This window comes from Petaurus breviceps, unplaced genomic scaffold (assembly GCF_028583685.1).
Source record: "Petaurus breviceps papuanus isolate PSGF00001 unplaced genomic scaffold, PetGlider_PUasm1.0 90895, whole genome shotgun sequence".
NCBI classification, from domain to species: Eukaryota; Metazoa; Chordata; class Mammalia; order Diprotodontia; family Petauridae; genus Petaurus; species Petaurus breviceps.
The window spans coordinates 12,178,203-12,204,742 of record NW_027187372.1 but is presented as its reverse complement, the minus strand read 5'-3'; the positions used below and the strand labels follow the sequence as shown (position 1 = coordinate 12,204,742).

The window sequence follows — 26,540 nt, the reverse complement described above, 5'->3', positions numbered from 1 at the left end:
CTCTCTCTCTCTCTCTGTCTCTCTCTCTCTCTGTCTCTCTGTCTCTCCTGCTGGAAACTTGAACTCTGCTTCTGACTCCCTCAACTCTGATCAGACAGCTTTGGTCATGACCTAGGCCCCCATACTGCTCCTGTGCCAACTCTATACCATGCTAACATGTCTGTACTCCTTCCCCCATTTTCCATCACTCCTTCATATTGTGGACCATGATTAAAACATACTGTCCTTCAGGGCAGGGACTATATCTGATTTGTATTTGTATCTGGTTCTGTTCCCGACTCAAAAGATTTTTATACCTCTACCACAGCTGCCTTCTCAAGCTGGTAACACCATCTTTCCTGCATTGCTTGTACTTTATACCATGTTCCTGCATCATCTCTGTTAGAATGATGACTATTTGAGGGTAGGGCATATCTTTCTTTTTGCTTGCATTTGTAGTCCCAGAATTTGCCATGGTGTCTGACAATGCATATAATGCAATAATAAATTCTCTATCTAAATGGTTATTTTTCCCTTGTTCCCCTTAATGCTGATCCCTTCCTTCCATGATAATCTCCAAAGTGTCATATATATATATATATATATATATACCCATGCACATACATATACGTATACACACACATACATGTGTGTCATCTTTTAAATAGTTTTGTTGTCTCCCCCAATATACTGTGAGTTCCTGGAGAGCCAGAACTGTTATTTGTTTTGCCTTTCTTTGTATCACCAATGCTTTGCATGGTGCTTGACACATAGTAGTCACTCAATAAATGCATGTTGATTATCTCCATCTATTTATATCTATCTATCTTTCTACCTACCTACCTATCTCCTGGTCACACTTCTGGGTATGCCTCAACTTTTTAATGTCATTATATACGATACCAGAATTGAACACAATATTTTATACATCTACCGACCAGGATCAACAGGACTCTGGTGTTCCCCTTGGACACTATTTTTACATTAGCATAACTGAAAATCACATTTAATTTTGTAATGTACCTTACTACGTCTTGTTCTTGATTCATATTGAACTATGGTCCATGAGAACCTGAAGGTCCTCCCCCCCCAAATATGTTGTAGACCTGTACCTCCACTCTACATTTATCCTTACTAAATTGAATCTCATTAGATAGGTTCTCTTTCTCTAACTTTTCAAGACCTTTTGGGTGCCCAAGGTTCAGCATCCTAGCTATTTGACCTAACTTGAAATTTCTTTTCAAAATTACTCAACTGATTTTGTCAAGTTTAATTCCCTTATTCCAGAAGTACACTTCATTTTAGAAAAGCTAATACAATATTTCATTAAAATTTCACTTCATTTTATTACTTTCATTCATTGAACAAATGCTTTCCCATCAAAGAAATTGATATCTCAGGTATCTTAAGATTTCTTATATTCAGTCCTTTAGTTTGGCTCTTTTTAATGAGCATGTCAAGTATATCAGTGCATTAAAAATAATTCACTTATGTAATCTAGAAATACCTCTGCAACATTTTGCTTCTTCCTTTATAATACATTTTCCCTGAAAAGTTTGAGATTCTCTACCTCAAAATATGCAATAGCAATTTGTGTGACTCTTTAAAAAAAAAACTTTTAACACATTGCTCCAGAATATCTCTCTAGTGGAATTTTGATGAGTTTGAGTTATTTTTGCTAATTATTTTTTAATCACTATCCCACAGGGTAATTGTCTAGTGGCTATTTTTTTTTAAGTTATCCAGCTAGAAAACGTCAGTCTCTACATGAAATATTTTGATGCAATTATAGAATTTATTTTCTGCTACTAAATAAAGTACTGGCTTCCTTGTTATAACTTTTCTAATTTTTATTTCTTCAAGAATGTTTGACACAAATTGAATGCTGCCATTATGAAAAAAACTTATCCTTGGAATATCTTGAAGGCATTTTTCATACACACACACATACACACATGTATGACATAAACATTTCTTAGCTATTACCATGATGAAATGCTTATCTCCTAAAGAATTATAGGAAAAAAGAAATATTCCTCTGGTATGGATTATGCTTTTAAAATATTATATGAAATATTCTCACAAAATTAAATGGAAGATTCTAAATTCATGTATTGCTTCACTATTAGCTCATTTTTTTTTTTTAAGCAATGGGGGTTAAGTAACTTGCTCCAGGTTACATGGCCAGTTATTTCTGGGTGTGGTGCTGAGTATCTGAGCCCGGATTTGATCCAGGTCATCCCAACACTGGAGCCAGTGCTCTTACTTGCTGAGCCACCTGGCCGCCCCTAAGCAATTGGGGTTAAGTAACTTGCTCAAGGTTACCCGGCCAGGTGTTTCTGGGTGGGTGCTAAGTGTCTGAGCCCGGGATTGGATCTCCACATCTTCTCAACACTGGAGCGGGTGCTCTTACTCTCTGTGCTACCTGGCCGCCCCCTATTAACTCATTTTTGAAATCTTATATTGATGTATTTCCACAGAGATTTAATTACTACTTGCAAAAATGGTTAGTTTCAGTTTTATAAGGAGATTTTTAAAAATGTAATTAGTATTTGTTTTACCTCTCACCATATATTTCATTTAGAGTCATAAGCAAATTTAAAACTTTCAAAATTCTCATTATTTTTTTTTAAAGCAATTGGGGTTAAATAACTTGCTCAGGGTTGCACAGCCAGTTATTTTTGTGTGTGTGCCGGAGTATCTGAGGCCGGAACTGATCCCAGGTCTCCCAAAGCTGGGGCCGGCACTCTGACTCACTGTGCCATCTGGCCACCCCTAAGCAATTGGGGTTAAGTAACTTGGTCAAGGTTACGTGGCCAGTTATTTTGTGTGGGTGTTAAGTACCTGAGGCTGGAATTGAACCCAGGTCTCCCGATTCTTGGGCTGGTTCTCTTACTGCACCACCTGGCCGCCCCAATTCTCATTATTCTAATGGCATTTCATTGGTATTTGAACCATAAATGCATTACTGATAAACTTTTCCTTTTAAAATAGCACTTTATAACAGGCAAGTGACTGCATTATTTTTCCATAATATCAAAAAAATAATTTTATAATGATAGAGATTGTAGAGATGATTTCTTTCAATGTTAGTGAAGAAATTGAACCTTTACATGTATTGGATAGATTTCTTGAAACTTCTGAGCTGCAGCTGGTTGCTTCCTCTGTAAAATGGGATGATCATATTTTCAAAACTTACTTTGCAGAGTTCAGGTGAAGATCAAAGGAGATGATATATTTAAAACATTTTACAGCCACAAATCAGCATATAAATGCCAACCATGAGTACTTTTAGTGGTAAAATAAGACTTCTAGCTTTTCTTATTACCAGGGTAATGCTCTTTCCTTTAACTTTCCTTAGTTGTGCATAAAAACAGACCTGCAGCTTTTATAATCTACTATTTTCACAAATATGAAATTTGAACTTTCAAAGAATTTATATCTGTACTAAATTATTCTTGTAATCAACTGCAATTCTGTTTTGCTTCTCTACCCTTTTGTCCTGTAGTAATAGTACACATTCTAAAAGTAGAACAGAAAATAGTAAGTTATGTCTTTAGGTGAGGGGTATAAAGCTAATATATATATATGTGTATATATATATATATATAATATGTATATATATATATAATATGTGTGTATGTGTATATTATATATTTATACATATAAATATATAATACACATATACATACATGTAAACACATACATATGTATATACACACCTATTTATTAGTATATATGAATTTATACAATAGATTAAGTTCATTTTGTCTCAGAAAAATGAATATATTTTTCCAAATTTTCAAAGAAAAATAAGTTAAATAAGTTAGGTGTATTTTGCCAAATTATAGAAATATCGAACTTTATATTATATTAAAATTTATTTTCAGATATTTCTGTTAAAGCAATAATATTCGTAACTATAAATCCTGTAAATTACAAAACATTTAACACAATTTTCATTTTTAACATTTTCCTATGAGGAGACAAATTCATTTCAGGATTCCGTAAGGGTGATATATATTTTTTTGTCCATCTATAAAATAATTTCTAGTTAAATTTGCATTTTGTAAGTCAATAGTTCACCTTATATAATGAGCTCCTTCAATGATTTACTTACTTGATGAATAACAACAATATGTAGTGGTGTGATTAGGGGTATATAAGTTTCTTCATTTTTCTGATTAATTAATAGCATATTTTACATGGGGCTCATGAATGACCATTTTCTTATAGATATTCTGAATTTGTAATAGATCCATTGGTAGAAAACACTCCTTTCCCCTTCTGTACAAACAGATTGGATAATGTTTCAAAACAAATGGTTATGATGAGAGATCTTTTAAAATTAGGAGTATATCACTTTATCCTGAACATTTTTAAAAAATTCCCCATTTTGTCAATAGCTTGGATCTTTTGCTTTATGCATAAATAGAAGTCATTCTAATCCAGTTTTTGTTTCTCTGCTTCATTGTAAAGAATACTGACCTTGGAGTTCTGAGGTTAAATTCCATTTCTCCTATTTCCTAAAGGTGTGACCTTCAGCAAGTCACTTAACTTCCCTGAGCTTCCTTTCCTCTGTTGTTAAATATGTGACTGAATACATTCTTCTAAGAACCTTTCATCTTTAAATGTATGCTTCTGGACTTCTGTCATCTTTTCAGACAATATTAACACTCTATTATGGTAACTTCAGCTGTTATTGATTCATTTCAGTCATATCCTACTCTTTGTGAACCCATTTGAGATTTTCTTGGCAAAGATATCTGGAGTGGTTTGCCATTTCCTTCTCTAGTTCATTTTATAGATGGGAAAACCTGAGGCAAACAGGGTTAAATGACATGACCAGGGTCACACAGATAGTAAGTGTCTGGGGCCAGATTTCAGCTCAGGTTTTCCTAACTCCAGGGATAACACTCTCTTCATTGTACCACCTAAGTTCAGTACTTCAATCCAAATTGTTGGCTAATCCAAATGGGAATGCACTATGGCATGCTTTTGCAAGAATCATTTTGAGGTCTTTTGGTGTGGAACGGTTTGAATTACATTTGAAGGGGGTGTCTAACTATTCTACTTATGCATATTACTTTCCCTAGTAAAGAATTTTCAGAGAAAAAAACAATAAGAACATCTATCTTGGAGCCCTACTTCACACAATGAATCAAGAAAACCTAGTCAGGCATTCTCAGTATGAGCAATTGACTTCCTACTTTATAAATCTCACTGTCCAGTGCAATCTGGATAACCTACCTGTGCCATGCTGTAATGGGAATGCAAATTTGGAAGATCTTCCCTGCCCCTAGGCTAAAGTTCACCTGGAGCCTGTGGTGGGAGGCTTGTTTTTCAGTAGATACTTCTTGATTGGCCAGTGAGTCAATAAGGTTGTTACATTCTCTGAGCCAGGAGAAGGCTATATGAGCCCTGATGTGTAGCTTTGTTTTGGGGCTCACTTTGAGAAGTGTTCTGTGATTTGATCTGGATTCTGGGAAGCCGTTGTTGAGAGCCCCCCCTCGGCTTTGAAAAACCCAGATGTTGAAACCCAGATGTTGATTTGGTATGGATGTAATGGTTGGACAATTTGGAAGTCTGTCTACTTGATCTGTTTCTGTCTTGATAATTCTGTCTGTATATTCTGAAGTTTGGGGTGCTGACCTTTTCCCCCTGAACTAGGTAAACGATACATATTTGACTGATTAAAGTAAGCTTGTTAACCCATTTTGAATTGCTTTCCTTTAACAAAGCAGATCTAAGAACCTGTGGTGGCAGCAACCCTGGGGACGCTGGGTTGCTTGCCTCTACACATGCCAGGAAACTGAATCTCTTCTATTTGAATTGTCTTAGGAAGATTCTGAAGATCATCTAGCAGGATAAGATACTGGACACTGAGGTCCTTTCTCAAACTAAACTGCCAAGCATTCTAACTGCTTCAGAGAGTGCAACTTCTATGGGCTGGCCACATTATTTGAATGTGAAATGTATGCTTGTCAAAAAGTCTGTTTCATGGAGAACTGATACAGGGCAAGCATTCACATGGTGGTCAGAAGAAGCAATACTGAGACATTCTCAAAGTCTCTCTTTAGAACTTTGGGATTCATTGTATGACATGGGAGACACTGGCACAGGACTACTTAGCATGACAAGCCATCATCAGAGCAGGTGTTGTGTTCTATGAGCAAAGGAGAATTGAAACAACTCAAAGGACATTCTGGATGGGCGAATTTAGAGAATTCGCCCCAAGTGTTCACTTGGACTATTTGTGCCCTACCTGAGGTACAGCATTCAGAGCTTACATTGGTTTGATCAACCACAGTTGGACACACTGAAACTCTCTTCTAACATAGTGATGTCATTTGGTCCTCTTCAAGAATGAACTGACCAATCAACCAACTTAATTCAATGTACATTCATTAAGTGCACACTGTATTATGGTTTAGAAATAAAATGATAAAATACAGACCATATTTTCAAGAAGCTTAGAATCTAAGAGGGGAAAAAATACATTCACAAATAACTGATATAGGCAAAAGTGAAATAAATATGAGGAGAGATTCTGGCAAAGTGCTATGAGAAACGTAAAGAGGAAGATATTTCCTTCACTTGAGGGGATTATGGTCAGAGAAAGTTTCAGAAAAGTAGTGAGACCTGAGATGGGTTTTTAGGGAAGGGAGAGCCTCCCACGGAGAGATTTTTATTGAAGGGGTTTTATTCAACATAGGGGAGAAGACATGACTAAAGGCACAAAGATGGGAGAAGGCACGAATAAAAGAAAAACATAATAGTATTGTTTGGTGAAAATAAGAGTATGTAAAAGGGAGCATCATAAGAAACTGAAACCAGATTGTAGAGATCCTTTAATAACATGACCAGGAAACTAAACTTATTTATTTAAACTAAACTTCAGGTTTAGGAGAAGAGTGACATAGTTTGTGTGGTTCTTGAACATTTCCTCAGGCAGGGAATTAGAGTAGAGAATCATCTCTCATTGGTGGGGAGTCATTTGCCCAGAGTTTATATTGGAAACCACGTGAGTGAATGAGAGAACCAAGAGAACAAAAGACAAGGGGGCCAAGGGCAGTCAGAATCTTGGGATTCTAACAATCACAGAAGAAATAGCCAAATAGGATTTTTGCTATTTTAGGGTATAATATAAATGTGGGAAGAAATCAAAACAGGACTGAGTTTCAGTGTAAATCTTACTTTATAAAAAGAGACATCTTGGTGTTATATGTACAGGAATTATTAAGTTGTCTTATAAAGTTGTTGAGAAGATGATATATTACAATTCAACTCAACCAACATTAAAATGCCTACTACAGTGGCTCTCTGAGCCTAACGGGGTTGTTGTGGGATGGGGGGTGGAGATGGGGAGGGCCTATTTAAGAAGGAGGGAGGGGCGGCCTATGGGGGGGTAGGGGGCTGTAGGGGCGCCTTCGAGGGGTCCCCTCCCCCATTCCCCTTCTCTCTTTCTCAGCCTGCCCCGACTGGGGGGCGGGGACAGAAGAAAAAGGCCCTCCTGAGTCTCGCCCTAGAAGGACAGACCCAAACACCATGTTTCTGGCTCGAGTAACCTCTCAGCTAACTAGGGCCGCGCCCTAGGCAGGTCGATGTTTGTCAAGACCGGGCCCGCGGTGCCCGCTCTGGTCTGCGCGGCCAAGAGCTGCTGTTAGAGCACCTGTCCGGCAGGCAGGAATGGGCCGGGCCCCCCAGCCCCAGGCACAGAGATCCAGAGGTAGAGGAGATGCTGGTTCCCAGGAAGATGTCCATCAGCCCCCTGGAGAGCTGGCTCACCGGTTGATACTTGCTCCCCAAACCTGAGGCCACCATCCCTGGGCCCAGACCTGGAACAGTGAGCCTGGCCTTGCTCTACTACTGTCTCCCAAGTGAGGCCAAGAACAGGGAGGAGCTAGGGGAAGGAGGCTCCTGGGGAGCCCCCACGAGGCATTGCAAGAAAGTGCTGAAGAACCCCCATAAGCATCGCAAGCTAGTGAAGAGGACCGGGTTTTGGGGGCAGAAGGTCAGCTAGGGGAGAAGGAAGCGGAAGCAGATCAGGTTTGAGAAGCACCTGAAGCGTTTATGGAAGAAAGCAGGCTTAAAGCAGGCCCCCGAGGTCTGGCCGACCCCCAAGATCTACGTGCAGAGTAACGAAGCCCCTCCCAAGAGTGTCTGCTGCAGCGTTTTAATATATGTTAGAGAAACAGCGAAAAAAAACATGCCAATTAGAGGAAGACACAGAAGGTAAAACAAGTACACACAGACACACGCACACACATATTAGGTACTTTCTGTTTAGGCGGGGGAGGAGTGTCATCATTCCTCTTCACACACTGATTTTGTCAGGGTGTAAACTGCACCAATATAGATCAGCAATTTCTTTATAACTTGTACTCATGGAGATTTATCTGGGGATTGAGAGGTTAAATGAGTAACCCATGGTGAAGCAGCTAGTGCTTATTACAGGCAGGACTTGACCTCAGATCTCCCTGACCCCAAGGCCACACCCTCATGCACTATGGCCATGTTACTTCTCAAATAAGGGAAAGGGAGCAGATACTAGTGTCTGGATCAGAGCAGGGAGAGCTTCGTGAGCTGATCTTTGAAACAAGAAAATCCTGAAAAGCAGAGGTGAGAAGGTAGCACGTTTGTGGACTGGAATGTGCGAAAGAAGCAAAGTGAGTATCAAGTTCAGAGAAGAGTTACTGAGGCAGATTTGTCTGGAATGTAGAGATCTAAAGTTTGTATCACAGAATAATAATGAAATTATGCTGGAAAGGTATGTCGGGGCCATATTACGGAGAGTGCTGACTACAAGATCATTGATGATATATTTTATCCCAGCTTCAGATAGAAAGCTGCTAAGAATTATTGATAAGAGAATGACTTAGGACTTCTTGAAGAGGAAGCATTGAAGCTGTGCTTTAAGAGTTGGGCAGGAATTCAGTATGTAGAGAGGGGAGGAAGGATGAGCAGAGGCATATGGAACCTCAGAAACAAAAGCATTAGAGACAAGGAAGGGGATAGCATGTGTGGAAGATGAACCAGCCTGATTGGAACTGAATAAAACAGATTAAGACTAGAAAGGGAGGATGGTACCAGATTATGCACTTGAATTCCATTTATTTTGTTTCAGCATTTCGTGATCCTAAGCTTTATTATGGCCTCACTTCGCCTAGGAAAGAGACGTAATTCACTAGTGTAATTCTCTAGGTCCCCCAGAGGATTTCTTTTAAATTGAAATCAATTAATTAATTAATGAACAAACATTTAAGTTTCTGTTACTTGCCAGACACAATATTACGTTTGGAGGAAACAAAGATTTCTAAAAATTAAACAGTCCCTGCCCTCAAGAATCTTGCACTCTTTTTCATATATATTTTTTTGGACAGAGTGGTGATTTGTGGGGACCAACTGGTTTAAATTTTAACCATCAATTCCTCAATTTCACCCTGGAGATTCTACAAAACACTTTTTAGATAGAAGTTTTCCAAAGGTCTACTCCTTTCTCACCATCTTTGTACCATATTCCATGAAGCTATCCTTCTCTTAAATAGACTTCTTTACTGGAGCTGGGGTTGTTCCTTGACAAACCTAAAAAAACAGATGATATGTGAAGACTCAGTCCACCTTTACTGCAGAGGATATATTTGTTCTTCTGGGGCCAGGAAGATAACTGTTTTGGGGTAGGTGCTTTCATGTAATACATAGACTACAATAAACTGTAAAGCCAGATCCTCACTGCTTGATTTCTAACTGAATAAATTTTAATTTAAATCTCTTAAAACTTTCCCTGAAAGTGGTGGTGAAAAGCTGCCACTTTTGCAATGCTCCATGCAGCATGTTCCCTTGGGAAGATTGTTTATAAGTCTACTGAGCCTCATCATTCTTTCCTTTATATTCTGGTGAGGATTTTTTTTTAAGCTTTGCTTTTATTTATGTATGGATCAAGAATGTGATCCTCCTCTTTTTGTTTTTTGTACTTCATAAGTTTACCATTGTAATCCTGGCTATTGTAAACCTCTAATTCTGAGACAGATTCTTATTATTGAAAATTGGGCCTTTGGATGTAATTGCCATGACATCAACTAAAGTGTTGTCTTTAAATTTCATATTAAGTGAAAATGTATTTGCCAGTGACAAGTGACTCAAAAATCCTTTAGATTATATTTAGCATTGAATTCCCCCCACTTACTTCAAACATTTGAAAACATAGCTGTGTTGAATTAAGCATGAATGTATTTTGGGGAAGAAAGAGAGTAAAATTGAATTTAACTAGACAATTTCTACTCCCTACAAGTTGAAAATTAGGTTTGCAAAATCACTGGGGCCCAAACTCCCACAGATTTACATACTGATGAGAAGATGAGGAACCCCCTCGCTGCCCCCCATTTCAAGAATTTCAAATTCTAATTCTTAAATCCACTAAGCTACTTGAATTCAGACTACTTAAAACATTGCATCCATTCCCACAACGTCTTCCTGTAAATGGAATGAGATGTCAGTGTATCATTCTTCCAAAAACTTATCAATCATGGCACAGTCAATAGTGTCAGTAAGCTTTTAGCTCTACGTTAGCAATTTTCTGCTCAAACCAGGAAATGAGTTTAAGTCAAAAATCATGATGGAATGCAAAATACCTTCCTCCCATCTATAACTCTGTCCTGGGCACTGTTGTAAACAGCAAGTTCAAAATCTTGACATTGTGTTAATACTCATATTTACTGATTTAAAAGTTAGAATTTTTATTCACTTTTAGAATCAGAACCTTCATGCTAAATAATTTTTTTATGAAATTAGAATTTTCTTTTAAATAAATACTAACAATATCCTGCTTATATAATTCCCCACATCATATTCTACTTTTTATAAGGTTTTGACATAATTCATACTAATGGAAGTTTGGTTCTTAAAGATAACTTTCCATTCTTATACTTGAAATGCACATATATTTGTTGTTGAGGCAGTTGGAAATGGTGCCTGCCCTCTATTCTTCATGATGCCCTTCAAACAGGACCTGCTTTGGCATTACAAAACGATGAAGTGTTTCAGTTTTAATTTTGTCCCTATTAGTTGTGCCACCTTGGACCAGTCACATAACCTCTAAGAATCGTGATTTCATGGTCTGTGAAAATGCAATAAATACTTTTTCCTACCTACCTCACAGGGTTGTTTTCAATAGGTAATACAATACACTTGGCAAATCTCTTAAAAGTCATATAGAATTGAAAACTTTATTTTCCAGTGGTGATCCAACTTTTGGACACAGATATGTTTTTAAAATTGATTTGCAAAAGACAAAGAACATCATCATAATTTGACTTTGACTCTGAGGACTGATTATAACAATACATTCTTATGTGTTCCATGTTTCCTAAAGCAAATAGAAAAAATGAGAGCCACATGATTTTCTCTTAAAATTGTTTTGACTGAATTAAGTGGGATCAAATGAGGTAATATGTATGAAATGCTTTGTATGTCACAAAGTATTATATGAATGTCAACTCTTATTATTGTTCTCAGTATTATTATTTTAGTGGTGGTGGTGTTGGTTGTACTAGTAACAGCAGCAGCAATAGTAGTTTTATTAGTGGCAATCAATGAAAAAGAGGACTCTTCTTCATATGAGTCAAATTGATTGTGTGGTGGTAAATATTAACCTAATATACATAATATTTTTGTGGTTCCATGTTCTCAAACTGTACTTGATACCAAATAGGTTTTGGGATATGGGACTGGACTTGTGATTTTATTGATACAGGGAATTTGTAGGTGAGGAAACTTCTCATAACAATGCAGATCACCACCTTCTCTGCAACTTATAATCTTTTTTTTTTCTTTTTGGAGGGCAGTTGGGGTTAAGTAACTTGCCCAAGGTTACACAGGTAGTATTTTTGTGTGGGTGTTAAGTGTCTGAGGCCGGAACCAAACTCGGGTCCTCCTGACTCCGGGGCTGATGCTCTCTACTCACTGTGCCACCTAGCCACCCCTGCAACTTATAATCTTAAGAGAGTTTATTCGAGCCCTGGGAAGTTAATTGTCTTGTCCAGGGACACATGGCCAGTATGTTTCAGAAGGTGAACTTGAACCCAGGTCTTCCTACTTTCTATCTACTACAACATGCTTGCTCTTCATAGTGAATATGAGTATGTACTGCAGGGGCATTTATTTGATTTTATGTGAATATTTTGACTTGAACATCAATACATTAGGTATTTCTATTTTTCTATAATTGTAACCTTGAACCATTCTTTTAAAAATCTTTAAGATAATTAAAATTACTGGAGAACACCTAAAATGGTAACCTTATGTGTACCTGGATGTGTCAGTAAACAGTAATCCCTGATGTATCTGAACTGAAATGTTAATGGAACTTCTAAGTGCTAATATAGTTGGAGTTATGCTTAATAAGAAGCCTACCCGTATCATATCTAGCTATACTTAGAATCTATAGTAGCAGAACGACCCCCAAAATGTTCTAACTACAATTTTTATCCAAAGCAATTAGTATGAGTCATTTCACATGGCAGTAGGATCAGCAAATTCTCTCAGATATTGATCATTTAAATTGTCACACAGTTTGATAGGCCACACTGATTGGTTTGAACCTTCTGACACTGAAAGCTACTGAAGCTTCAGCCATCTATATCAAGGCATAGTACTGATGTGTAAAGTATTTAGTTGATATGAAATCATTGATTTTACTCTCCCTAGTCAAAAAAAATTGCAAAATTTCAACATCTAATTCTCTACTCTCAACAAACATTTATTAAACTGCAACTTTGTGTAATAGACAGGGCATGCTTCAGAGCTCCAGTGGATGCGTGACTTTGTCTGTCCTTACAGTTGTACTGACTACACACCATCCATAGCCTCTTATCCTATGTGATTTTTACATATTTATGTTCATAAATTCTTTGTAATGGATACATGCCTCACTGACATTTGGTTCCTTTTTTAGTCAGTTATGTAACTGTAAAAATATGATTTACAGTGGAATATTGTTTTAAAAAGAATACCCTGTCATGGATAAATTTTTCATAAGTAAATTAAAAGAATAAGTGTGAGTGTTATTAATGTCTCCTTGATTTCCTTTTTTACAGCAATAATAATAATGCCTATGATTTTCTCACAATCATTAATATCTTCCATTCTTTCAAATACCTTGAAAACTGGTCACTTATTGTCCACCTCAAGTAGGTAAAATTATGTTAGCTGTCTCATGATTTTCTCTGTGTTTATTTGTTCTATTCAGCTGCCTTTCCCCTTTAATTTTTTTTTTTTTGGTTACTGTATTTATTTCCTTATTAGAAAACAAATGTAGTGTATCTGCTTTTATCTATGGAGAAACTTATTTGTTGTAGAAATTGTGATGGGTCTTTTCTATGTTTTTGTCTCTTGTTATTCTTCTACTTTTATTCTGTAATGCTTTTGGGAGGACTTGGTTTAAAAGAGCAGAGTTTCACACCAGTCTTTTTTTTTTTTTTGGCATTTTGGAGGGCAGTTGGGTTTAAGCAACTTGCCCAAAGTTACACGACTATGCCTATTAAGTGTGTTAAGTGTCTGAGGCTGGATTTGAACTCATCTCCTCCTGACTCCAGGGCCGGTGCTCTACTCACTGAGCCATTTAGCCACCCTACACCCGTCTTTCTACAAACTTTCTTTTCACTAAGTATCTTGTTGTTTTAAGAAGTGATGTTTTTCATTAACTTCTTCCATCCTCCTTTTTGTAATTTTGTAAATGAATTTATATTCTAAATGGCGTTGTCTTTGATTGCTATATTTCTCTATTTGACAAGGAAATTTAGTGTGGTAGGAATACAATGAAAAAACCCACTACAAAATAATGTTTTCCTTGGAGAAATATATGACATAAAAATGAGTATAAGGCATGTATAGACATATCTGCAAGACAAGTTTAAGTGCTAACAGTGTATAGCAAAGTCTTATAATAAATTCAAGGATGGAGAGATCATTGATCAATTCAAAAGTGGCTAAAACTCTAGCAGGAGAAAGAAAAAAGCATGGACTTTGTAATTTTGACAATTTAGCATTCAGAACATTCCGGATACTATACTGAGCATACCGATATCTTGCTGTTGAGTTAAAAATAAAATATGTATGAAATGATACAGTAGCATGAAAAATAAATTTGGAAAATAATGATAATGGAACAGAGTTGGAAGGCTTCAGTGCAATAGAATTCCTTTATTTTTGTATGGGGCACCTCATGCAGTTGAAGTTATGATGCTCATAAATTAATCTTAAGCAGGAAAGAATGGAATTTACTTCTGAAATGGGCTATAAAAAGCATTTTCATGTATGCTTAGAAAGAAAGAATGCTCGTAGTAGAAATGGGAGGTTGAAAGAAAGAAAAAAAATCGACATGACTTCAGTATTTCCTGAAATTATTGCTTCTTTCTTCATGTAGAAGGAGATTCTTTTCTCCTTTCCTGTTTTAAGCACTGTGATATTGATGAGACAACTTGATGAAAATGAAATAGCCTGTGTTTACTGGTACCTTTGAAGTCTGTAGTGTATGTTATTTTCTGAAGTCATTTAACATAAATAGTAAGCCTGAGGGATAAGAGGTCTAAGTGCCTGAAAGGTAACACTGTCCAATTTGTAAGCTGTAGAATCCGACAGTAATGTCCAGACCAAAAATGGCATTACCAATTTTCACTTCACAGGTATTTTATTCTTAAAAACTACTGCTGACAACTCATGTCTTTGATTCAAGGTGACATGTTACAATTACCAGATGAATACTGATATGTATACTGGAAAATTAGATCATAAATCTTTCTGTTCCCCTAAACATGTTCTTTTATATGACTGTTCCCTCCGTTTTTGAATGAAGAGTAAACACATGAAAAAATTATCAAATTAGAGCCATGTCAAAGCAAGTTATACTTAATTTTTGAACTTTGACCCATGGCTACTGCAGCTCATTTTTATTTGCATATCTTATGGGGGAAAAGTCAGAACATTTTAGTAATAAAATGAACATAGTTTGCCTTTCAGCCACTTCAATGTCAAATATTTGATTTTTTTCTGTATTTTAGAAGAGAAATCTACTGCATCAGATTTATATTAAAATAATATTTACATTGTTAATTCTTCATGGCAATTTCAACTTAAAATGCTTTCAACCATTTCCTATAAATGTTACTTTTATAAAAGTACCTATACCTGCTTCATAATTGCATATCTTACTTGAAATGAGATACCACATCATTGCTGTAGTAAGTCCTGATAATTTCATGTTGCACTTTTCTGTCAAGGTCATACTTTACTGTTAAACTCAGATGATTTAGTTTTAATCACCCTTTGATTATTATTGGAAGATATTCTAATTAGACACTATTCAGTGTAGAGAGTTTATGCTCGTTTCATGAAGGGACCTTGGATAAAGTTAGTGAACATTTTTAAGAATTTACTATATAGGGACGGCTAGGTGGCACAGTGAATAGAGCACCAGCCCTGGAGTCAGGAGGACCTGAGTTCAAATCCAGCCTCAGACACTTAACACAAAAACTAGCCGTGTGACCTTGGGCAAGTCACTTAGCCCCAATTGCCCTCAAAAAGCAAAAAAATAAAAAGAACTTGCTATATAAAACAAAGGTTTCGGGGCGGCTAGGTGGTGCAGTGAATAGAGCACTGGCCCTGGAGTCAGAAGGACCTGAGTTCAAATGTGACCTGAGATACTTGACACACTTACTAGCCGTGTGACCTTGGGCAAGTCGCTTACCCCCAATTGCCCTGCCTTCCCCCTCCAAAAAAAGGCAAAAAAAATAATAAAACAAAGGTGGTTTTTTTTTACTCCATTACAGATTTTCCTATTTAGCAGCATAATATAATGAATGAATACAAGTTTGGCATGAGAGGGATGAAAGCCTGGTTTTGAGCTCTTCTTCTGACACATACTAATCATAACAAGTTACTTAACCTCTCAAGTTTCCAGGCATCCTTCTAAGACAATAAGTTATAGATCAATTTCAGATCAGCATCAGTAAAAGGAATCACCACACCAGAAACTCCATATCCCTTTCATTTACCTACCATTTTGCTTTTATACATAAATAATTAGCTTCTATTCATCACTGTCCTTATCAGGTAGGAAAAGTTCTCAAATTTAATATCTCTACTTTTGTTTATATTCCTATTATGAAGGTTAATTACTGAGAATTTTTGAGCCAAGTGACATGAACAGACCTTGCGGGAAGTTTATTCTGGTAGCAGTATGAAGGATGGATTGGAAACAAGAGAAATGAAGGTAGGAAGAACTGTTATGAAGCTATTGCATTAGTTCAGGTAGATGGTAATGAGGGCATGGACTAGGCTAATGAGAGTAAAAAGAAAGGATAGGATTGTTTTGAGAGATGTTGCAGAAGTAGAATTAATAGCATTTCACAAATGATTTTTAAAAAAAAGTTCAAGGAGTTAGAAGAGTAAAATATAACACAGGGCCAAACTTTTGAGACTAAGAGAAAGGTAATGTCATTGGCAGAAATATGAACATAAAAGAGCAGAAGTGATTTAGGAGAGAAGATGGTATTTCAGTTTCTGGACACTTTGATTTTTGACATGGCAATGTAATATCCAGTTGAAATTTCTTTCTAGTCAATCAGAAGTACCGATCTGGAGCATATACTCACACATACATGTATATAGGTATGTTTGTTTGTATGTATGTATGTATAAGGACAGCTAGGTGGTGCAGTGGATACAGCACTGTGCTTGGAATTAAGAAGATTCATCTTTATGAGTTCAAGTCTGGTCTCAGACAATTACTAGCTCTGTGACACTGAGTAAGTCATTCATGCTGTTTGCGTCAGTTTCCTCATTTGTAAAATGAGCTGGAGAAGGAAATGGCAAAGCACTCCAATCTATTTACTATGAAAACCCCAAATGGGGTCATGAGATTTCAGACATGACTCAAAACTCGATCAACAACAACAAATGTATATATACATTTATATTTTATTTGCCTACATTAGACCTGCATGGTAATATAAGTTATGGGAAACAGTGAGATTCCCAGGGGACAAAGTAAATAGATAGTAGAGAAAGCCAAGCATAGAACCTTGGGGGTATGCCTACCTTGTTATAAGGAAGAGGATAATCAAGCCAGTGAATGAAACTCAAAAGGAACAGTTAAATGAGAAGAGAACCTGGAAAGTGTATTATCTATGAAGCCACAGGAAAAAGAGTGAAAGGAGGAATTAGTCAACAATATCAAATGCTGCAAAGAATATTTGATTGTTCTCTACCATAAGGAACCTTGGCAGCATACAATAAAAGGTATGGTTTGAATGAAGTATATATAAATAGTTACTAAATTGTTACCTCCATTTTTCTTCCTATTAAGCAATTACACTAATACAATATTAATAAATCGATACAGGTATTTTATTATATAATATGTGCCAGGTACCTACTATGGTAGGAGTTTTGGATAAAAAGACAAAAATGGTGCAGTCTCTGCCCTCAAGGAACATACTGCATTGGAATGGGTTAGCCATTTATATTATGTAAATATGTAAATATGATAATTATGTAAAGATTAATGATAGGTAGTTGGGAAGAGGCATTAATAAACTGTGATGATCAGGAAAGACTTCACTTAGAGGATGGTGTCTGAGCTTGAAGGAAACAAGTCATTCTAAGAGGAGGAAGATAGGAAGGCTGTGGAATAGCCATTGCAAAGGTATCAGTCAATCAGTAAATAAATATTTATTAAGCATTGTGCTAAGCACTGGTCATACAAAAAGAAACAAAAGACAGCCTCTGCCCTCAAGGAGCTTAGGGATAAAATTATACATTTTAAAGCACTTTGTACTCTACAGTGATCTTACAGTACTCTGCAAATTCTTTTTGTTGTTTTTATTGCAATATGGGAGATGGAATGTACTGTATGAGAAATAACAAGAAAGCATGGGAAGCGAAATAATGAGGCTGGGAAATTAGGTGGGTGCTAGGTTGTGAAAGGCTCCGAAGGTTAAACCAAGGATTTTATATTTAACCCGAAAGGCAAGAGGGAGCAATTGAAATTTATTGAGTAGAGAAATTAAATAGTTATACCTGCAGGTTAGGAAAATATCTTTAGCAGTTGAGTAAGAGATTGGATAAGATGGGAGAGACTTGAGGTAAGTGGGAAACTAATATAAAATCCAGGTGAAAGAAGACATGAGGGCACTGTTCATAGACCCTGAGTGAGAGCTGATAAGGTCTTTTAAACATAGGTGTGTCTTCCCTCTGATTGGCCTGACAGTACATCATTTACACCTCCCCTGGCAATAGTAAGGTAATACCAACAGAAATTTTAATGAGGATGAGGGGTTGAGTTACTTCAACTTCTCCCCTTTACTTCCTCTTTGGCAGATGAGAGCAATCCTCAGGTGATAGGATTAGCCTGCATATACAGCTGTCCTCTTCAATTGCTCTGATTGAATCAACTTGATTAGAGTTATTAGTGGTGGATCAGGTTAAAAAGGTGGACAATACCAGGATGCACATTACAAAATATAATAACAGAATTGAGACTCAAAGGACTGTATGCTACTCTAGTTAAGGGTGGAGGTATTTACAAAACAGAACCTTTATCTTAGGAAACTTTCTCTGAAATGTCAGTAAAGGGTGAAGTTACAAGAGTAAGGAGTTTAGACTCACATGGCTTGGGAGAGTTGTAAACCTATGCCAGTTTTGTTTGGTTTGTTGTTCTGTTGAGTCCTTTATAGTCTTATCTGATTCTTCATTACCCTGTTTGGGGTTTTCTTGGCAAAGATACCAGAGTTGTTTAACACTTCCTTCTCCAGCTCATTTTACAGATGAGGAAACTGAGGCAAACAAGGTTAAGTGACTTGCCAAGGGTCACATAACTATTAAGTATCAAAGGTTGGATTTGAACTCAGGGTTTCCTGACTCCGGGCCTGATGCTCTATCCACTGCACTACCTAGCTGCCCCAATTTTATTGGTTACTGCTACCCTAACTATTAAATTGATCATGCTCAGACCATTGTCTTTCAGTTTGCTTTAATTTTCAAACATAACATAGCCAAGGGTCTGTTTAACTTAGATATCACAGAAACCCAAATGGAAATGCTAACAGGGAAGCCAGAATAGAAAGGATGCTTGTTGGAAGATATGGAAAGGCCAATTTTGTAAAACCTAATGGGAAATGCAATGTATTGTAGGATTTCATTAGAAATTAACTAATAAGGGGTGGCCAGGTGGCTCAGCGAGTAAGAGCACCGGCTCCAGTGTCGGGATGACCTGGGGATCAAATCTGGGCTCAGATACTCAGCACCACACCCAGAAACAACTGGCTGTGTAACCTTGAGGAAGTCACTTAACCCCAATTGCTTTAAAAAAAAATGAATTAATACAATTGAGGAACAGGACATTTTGGTCAACATGCTGGAACTGAACCAGTGAAATCTGTATATAACTTAATTATATCCATTTTAAGGAAAAATCCAATTGTCAAAGAATAGGTAGTATGGTCAAATGGAAAGAGCATACCTTTGGAATTAGAATATTTAGGGTCAAATCCTCACTTTGCTACTTAAAAGTCATTTCACCTAATACTCTGGTTTCCTCAACTATAAAATTATAGACATTCAGTATTCACTAATGTCCCTTCTACCTTTGACTGTGTTTATGACAGTACCACTCCCCCTTAATAATCACAAGAAAACAAAAATTGACTAGTAGGAAATAGAAGAGTACAGAGTGGATTCCTCACCATAAGCCACTGTCCCAGCACAGAAAGTAGACCTATTGGACAATGAACATTCTGAATCTTACATTTTGTAGTTACAGATAATTTCTCCAGAAATAGAGAAAATGTAATATTTTCTGCATGATTTATAAGATAAGGATTTTGAATAGACTTTCCTTGTTGTGATACCTATGGGTACTGTCGAGTTATTTTCAGAAAAAATCAAATAACCTGACCTATTTAGTATGTGGAAAAATAGATGTCAGTATCAGGTACTCAAGCTTATTGACTTGAAAATGATAGCCTAGGGTGACAGTGTTCTATGTTTCCTTGATATTTCATTCAATTGCTATTGCTATAACAGAAAGAACAACACAATAAAAATAATCGAGGTTGAGCAGGGAAAAAACAAAGAAAATAAAGCAGTTTTAAACTGCTCTCAGTCTGATTTTAAAACGTTTTGTTCATAAATGATCGTTTTGTGTTATATCGATGACATGTATTAGGTTTGACAAGTAGGCATATGACTATATAAGCACAGCCATATTAACTCACAGGTACCATAACCATAACTACCCAACCAGAAATTGGATTTCACAACTTGATTTTTCCACTCTTATTCAAAAAGTGTCTGTCTTTACAATGAACAATTTTCTTTTAAGTGGCTTAGTTTGCATCTGTGCTACACTAGACTCACAAATCTAGTCCACCAAATCTTTAAATCTTATTAAAACAGTCTCCAGCCCTAAGGCTGTGAGGAAAAGGAGTTTAAATCTCTGCCTCCCTTCCCAGCTCCTCCTTTCTCTAAAAGACTTCATATTTAAAATAATCTATTCTGACCCAAGATTGAGTTTGTAACTAGGAAAAGAAGAAAGTCTATGATAATGAATTGATAAAGAATTAATTGATAAAGAAGGGGAAAGGAGGGAGCTAAACATGATAAAGCAGCTAACTGGAAACTTTACTGTAACCTCTTTGCTAACCTTTTATTTGATTTTTTTGCATCAGTGTCCATGAGGAATATTGATCTGTAGTTTTCTTTCTCTGTTTGACTGATGCTTTGGTTTGTGAATCAAGATTGTTTTTGTATCATAGAAGAAGTAGAATAATATCTAATCTTTTTTTTTCTTTTTCAGACTGTAACATATTGAAATTACTTTTTGAATGATGGAATTCACTTGTAAATCTATATGGTCATATTTTATATAATATTTCTGGGAGTTTTCATTTTGGAATCTCTTTCAGGAAGTGATTGATGGGTTCTTTCAACTCCTATTTTACCCTGTGGTTCTATTATATGAAGGCACTTTTCTTTGATAATTTTTGCTTTTAACCATGACTTTCAGGTAGTCCAATAATTCTTAAATTATCTCTCCTTGATCTGTTTTCCAGATAAGTTGTTTTCCCAATGAGATATTCCACATTTTCTTCTATTTTTTTCATCTTTTTTTGTTTCATTGTTTCTTGATTTCTCATGGAGTCATTAGCTTCCACTTACCCAATTCTATTTTTAAGGAATTATTTTCTTTTGTGAGCTTTTGTATCTAATTTTCCACTTGGCTATTTCTACTTTATAAGGAGTTATTTTCTTCAGTGTATTTTGTACCTCTTTTTCCATTTGACCAATTCTGCTTTTTAATGATTTTTTTCTTCAGTTTTTGTATATTTTGTATATTTTTTCCCATTTAGTCAAATATTCTATTTAAGAGTTGTTCTTTTCAGTGAATTTGTGTGCCTCTTTTACCATTCAGTGTCTTCTGTTTTTTAAAGTGTTTTTTTTTTCCAGTATTTGTGTGTGCGCCTCCTTCATCAAGCTGTTAATCCTGTTTTCATGATTTTCTTGCATCATTCTCAATTCTTTTCCCCATTTTTTCCCTCCATTTTTCTTACTTGATTTGTAAAATCTTTTTTTTTGCCTTTTCAGGAACTTTATTTTTGACCTGAGACCAATATACATTTATCTTTGTGACTGTTGATATAGGAATATTAACTTTGTCTTCTTCTGAATTTTTGTTTTGGTCTTCCTGTCATCATAGTAACTTTCTATGGTCAGGTTCTTTGTTGTTGTTGTTTATTCATTTTTCTCACCTATTTTTTGACTTTTAACTTTATGTTAAATTTGGGCTCTGGTCCAAGGGTATTATGCTTCAACTTTTTTCAGTCTTTTGACTCTTAATATTTTTTTTTTCATGGAGTGATTACCTTCTTATTAGTCAATACTGATTTTCCAATACTGTTTAATTTGTATAAGGTTTTATACCTCTTATGCTTTTAATTTTCATGTCTTTCTTCCACAGCTTTTATTTCTTTTCCAGTTCTTTCTGTTAGAATTCTCATTTTTGTCCATAATATAGCTTTCCAATTAATTATTTAGAAATTCTTTCAGCTGTGTGATTCTGTAGATAGAGTGCCAGACTCTGGGTCAGGAAGACCTGAATTCAAATTAATCCTCAGTTACTTATAGCTGTGTCACCATTGTCAAGTCATGTAACCTTTGTTTGACTCGGTTTTCTCATCTGTAAAACTGATATAATAATAGCACCTTCCCTCTAAGCATTGTGAAGATTAAAGGAGATAATAATTTTAAAGGGCTTGGGGCATATAATAGAAAACATGATTATACATACATAGGTTATATACATTGCCTTATATGTTAGTATTCTTATTTGATATTCTAGAAATTCCAGTTAGTCTATTATGCATGTTATTACGTGTGTGTGACCTTGATTGTAAGTGTTTTACAGTTATTCTTCTTTTCTGGCTTTGTTTTTTGAGTATACCTGGTCTCACAACTTTTTTATCTTTTAATTAAAATAAAAATGAATTCTCCCAGTCTTATTTTTCAGATTGGGACTTTAAGTTATGGCTAAGTTTGTATATATTTTTAAAGGTCCTGTAAGATTGGGGGTTGTCTTATCAGGTGTTCTTCTGCTAGTGTCTTACTCTGACACCAAAAACAACAACAGTAACAGCATCAGCAACAGAGCAACACTGCCATGGCCCATTTTTGCTCTCAGGCTGTAACTTCAAAATCCTTTTTCCTAATTTAGCGCAACAGCATGATTGCTCTCTTCTGTAGTCAAAACCTGGATCAGTGATGCTGGCCTATCCTACTCCATCGTTTCTGTACTTATCACTTGGACCTGTGTATCCACTTTGTGATATTTGATGGAATAGATGACATGTTATAGTTTCTCCTCATATTTTTGAACAGTACTTAATCTGGTGCCAGTCTGAGATCTTCATTTACAATAATTTATGCAAGATCATATTGTTTTCTTCTTTGCCATCTCATTTTCTCTCTCAAAATTCTTTCCTTCTTACAAAGCCTAGATCAGATGCCAGCTCCTCCATGAAGTCTGCCTTGTTTCCTACCCGCTGAAAGTGTCCTTTGTCCCTAAATATTTCTTGTAACACTTTTGATTATCACTTTGACCTTAATATACTTTACCTGGTACCATAGGCTTTTATGTACATACTCTATACATATCTATTAAATATCAAGATTTTATAAGATCTGAATTCAAATCTAGTCTCATATCCTTAATAGCTGTGTGATTCTAAGCAGTACACAACTTCTATTTACCTTAGTTTCTTTGATTGAAAGTTGAGATGATAATAATAGCACTTACTTCCCAGGGTTGTTATGAGAATCAAATGACATAATTATTTTTAAAGCGCTTAACACAGTAGGCATTATATACAGATGTTATTAATTATTATTATTATTATTAAATTGTAAGCACATTGAGAGAAAGAATTGTTGTTTTTCATTTTTTAAAGTAACTTATATATGTAGTATGTACTGATGTTGAATGTCATTGAAATTAGATTTATTTTTCTTGACAGAGGGTAAAATTTATATAGAGTTGACAGACTTTTTAGCTTTGTATTGAAAAAATAGATTCTATAAATCAGAATTACCTTAGTGAGTAGTGAGTTCCCCATCTCTAGATATCTTTGAGTAGTGGTTGTAAGATTATTTACTTTTCAAGAGAATTTATAGGCTATTTCTGCTTTAGCCAGTAGGTTGGATAATGTAATATTGAAGTTTCTTTGTAACTATTGATTTTTATCATCTATGACAGGACACTTCTCCTGTCTTTAGTTCTCCTTTGCATTCAACCTATTGTCTTATTTCTTAATTACGTGGCACATATTTTCGTTCCTGTAAGCTCCTTGAAGACAGGATCTGTATTATTTTATTTCTGTATCACCAATGCCTAGTATGGAGCTTTGCATGTATTCGTAAACATTTAATACATTGAATTCTTCATTCCTTGTACATGTGAGAAAAATTCTGAAGAGAAATATCATTCTTGTAAAAAAAGGAAGGATAGAATATGATGGAATGATAAATGCTAATTTGTCTTGGCATGTGTAGAGAAGCTGATGATTGTGCCTTGAGGCGAGTTGTTGGGCTGTGATGGTGACAGTGTTTGTATGTGGTATTTGTGTATCTCCATCTGGATATGTGCCTTAAATTGCCATGCCCAACTGTCTAAGTACTAAAGTCATGTCATGTGATGATTTACTTTAAAAATTATGAATTGTCTTTTGAAGTTTTATTATTTGCATATACTATTACGATATTTTGAAAGACTATAAAGTGAATATTTGATATTGAATCATCTTTATAGCACCCAAATGGAAATAACACACTCATTTATATAATCTGCAGAAGAAAAGGGATAAACAGTAGTCAGTACATTTGTTCAATGAGAGAAGTACAAAATATTCTTGTTCTGAAACAGCTAGCATAATTATACATCTAGTTAGCAAAAGCAACAGGCCACTATGTTTACAGGAAAGACAGAATCTTTGACTGAATTTCAAAGAAAATGTACCCCATGTTCATGTCCCATATTGCATCCTGTGGAGTTATTAATAGAAGAAAAGATCTCCTGCCTTTTCTCAAAGATTCTTGTCAGGGTCTGAGCTTCTGTTAAGTTCCTGAAAGATAGTTAATGGATATATATATTTATTTTTTTTAACTTGTAGCTAGTTTAATTTTTCTATAGTATTTTGAGACAAAAGGGGGAAAATGAAGTACATTTAACAGAAAAGGAGGTGGAATAGTTTCATTATCTTCTCAGAGAATGACTCATCTTTCTTGATTATTCCTTAAGGTTTTATTTGATAATTTGATCTAAACCAGTGATTTTATTGGTGTGTAAATTTCTTCCATCAATGAAGATTAGCAAGGGATCTGCAAGTTATAATTTTAGAGAATTGCCAGCGGGCACTGAGAGTGATTAATAACTTGCCCATGGTCACATAGCTAGTAAGAGTGAGAAGCAAAATTGGAACTCATTACTTCCTGACTTTGAGGCCACCATATTGTCCATGACATACATCAAAGCTTCTTTCTCTCGTCTTATATCACATCATCATGTAAAAGCAAATAAGTGGAAACTATAGTATTTCTCTTTGTTTTTGGCATTAGAGTATTCACTCTAGTTATGTTCATTATAAATGTCACTTCTCCTTAATAGAGCCTATGACAGATGACTGCAACAAAGAATTGTATTAGAGTGACCCCAGGTTATCTATCAAGTGAATTTGACAAATGAAATCATATGGATAGAATATGTGTTTATGAATAAAAGTGAATTTGCTTTTCAGAGAGTTTGGCCGCTGGAAAGTAAATAACCTTGCGGTGGAGAGAAGAAATTTCCTTGGCTCCCCACTTCCTCTTGCCCCTGAATTCTTCCGCAATATAAGGCTATTGGGACGTCGACCCACCCTTCAGCAAATCACGGAAAACCTCATCAAGAAATATGGAACCCACTTCTTGCTATCAGCTACCCTGGGAGGTATGATTGTACAAAAATATCTTTTATTGATATCACATGTTGTAAATGTAAATTAGTCCAGACTAATAATATCAAATGAAAAGCTATATTTTTATATTAGTGTCCCTTTTCTTGCTATTCAATTAAATCTGAAAAAAAAACCTTTTTAATAATGATAATACCTGAAACTTATTTAACAGAGGTTTTACAAATATTTCATTTAATCTTCACAACAACACTGGGAGGTAAGTACTATTATTATTCCCATTTTGCACATGAGGAAATTAAGGTAGACAAGTAAATTGACTATGCCCTTGGTCATATATATAGTTAGTAAGTTTCTGAGGCTGTATGTGAACTCATGTGTTCCTGATTCCAGGCCAGTTTCTCTATTTCCTGTGCTATTTAACTAAGTACTGCCTACTTTTCTACCACCTAGTCTACTCCTTAATAATAATAATGATAAAAATAAAAATATTATTTATTAATATAATATTAATAACATATTATATATTAAATGCACAGTATTTGACACATAGGGAGGCATTTAACAATTGCTTATTGCCTTCCCTCTCCATAATAAAAATAATAATTAGTATGATCATTATTATTTCCAGTGTATTTCTTATCCCTAGATTCATTTTTCTATCATGTGATGTTAAACCCTGGCATGTGTGACAATGAAAGTTCATTCCTCTAACATTTATTTATTAAGTAGTTCTTTTGTCTGAGGTATAGTGATAGATTGGAAGTTTGAGTGATACATTTGTAAATATTCTCTAGTCTTTGACCTCAAAAAGTTTATAACCTACAAAGGGAACTTAAATAAAGAAGTTGGGGGCAGTTTCTAAAAGAAAGCCTTTTGAATTCTAAATTTTCTGATCCTATGAGAAGTTTATAGATACTATAATAAAAGACAGTATGTGTTGAATCCTAAGTTTAGGATAAATATGCTATAAGATTCAAAGGAGAAAGAAGTCACTTCTTGTGGTTAGATTAGTGAATGCTTCATAGGGAGGTGCATGAGCAAACTTAGACATAGAGTTTTGGT

General features: G+C 35.6%; 1 protein-coding gene and 1 pseudogene across 3 annotated transcripts in view; both read left to right on the top strand.

Moving 5' to 3' along the window:
- BRINP3 (BMP/retinoic acid inducible neural specific 3) overlaps window positions 1–26,540 on the top strand; it is a 515,429-nt gene that overhangs the window by 252,907 nt on the left and 235,982 nt on the right. For all 3 annotated transcript variants that reach the window (XM_069074446.1, XM_069074444.1, XM_069074445.1), the window contains exon 3: window positions 25,320–25,510. In XM_069074446.1, the coding sequence (XP_068930547.1) occupies window positions 25,320–25,510 (191 nt within the window). The remainder of the gene's footprint in view (window positions 1–25,319; window positions 25,511–26,540) is intronic.
- Window positions 7,528–8,218, top strand: LOC138151136 (small ribosomal subunit protein mS38 pseudogene; annotated as a pseudogene).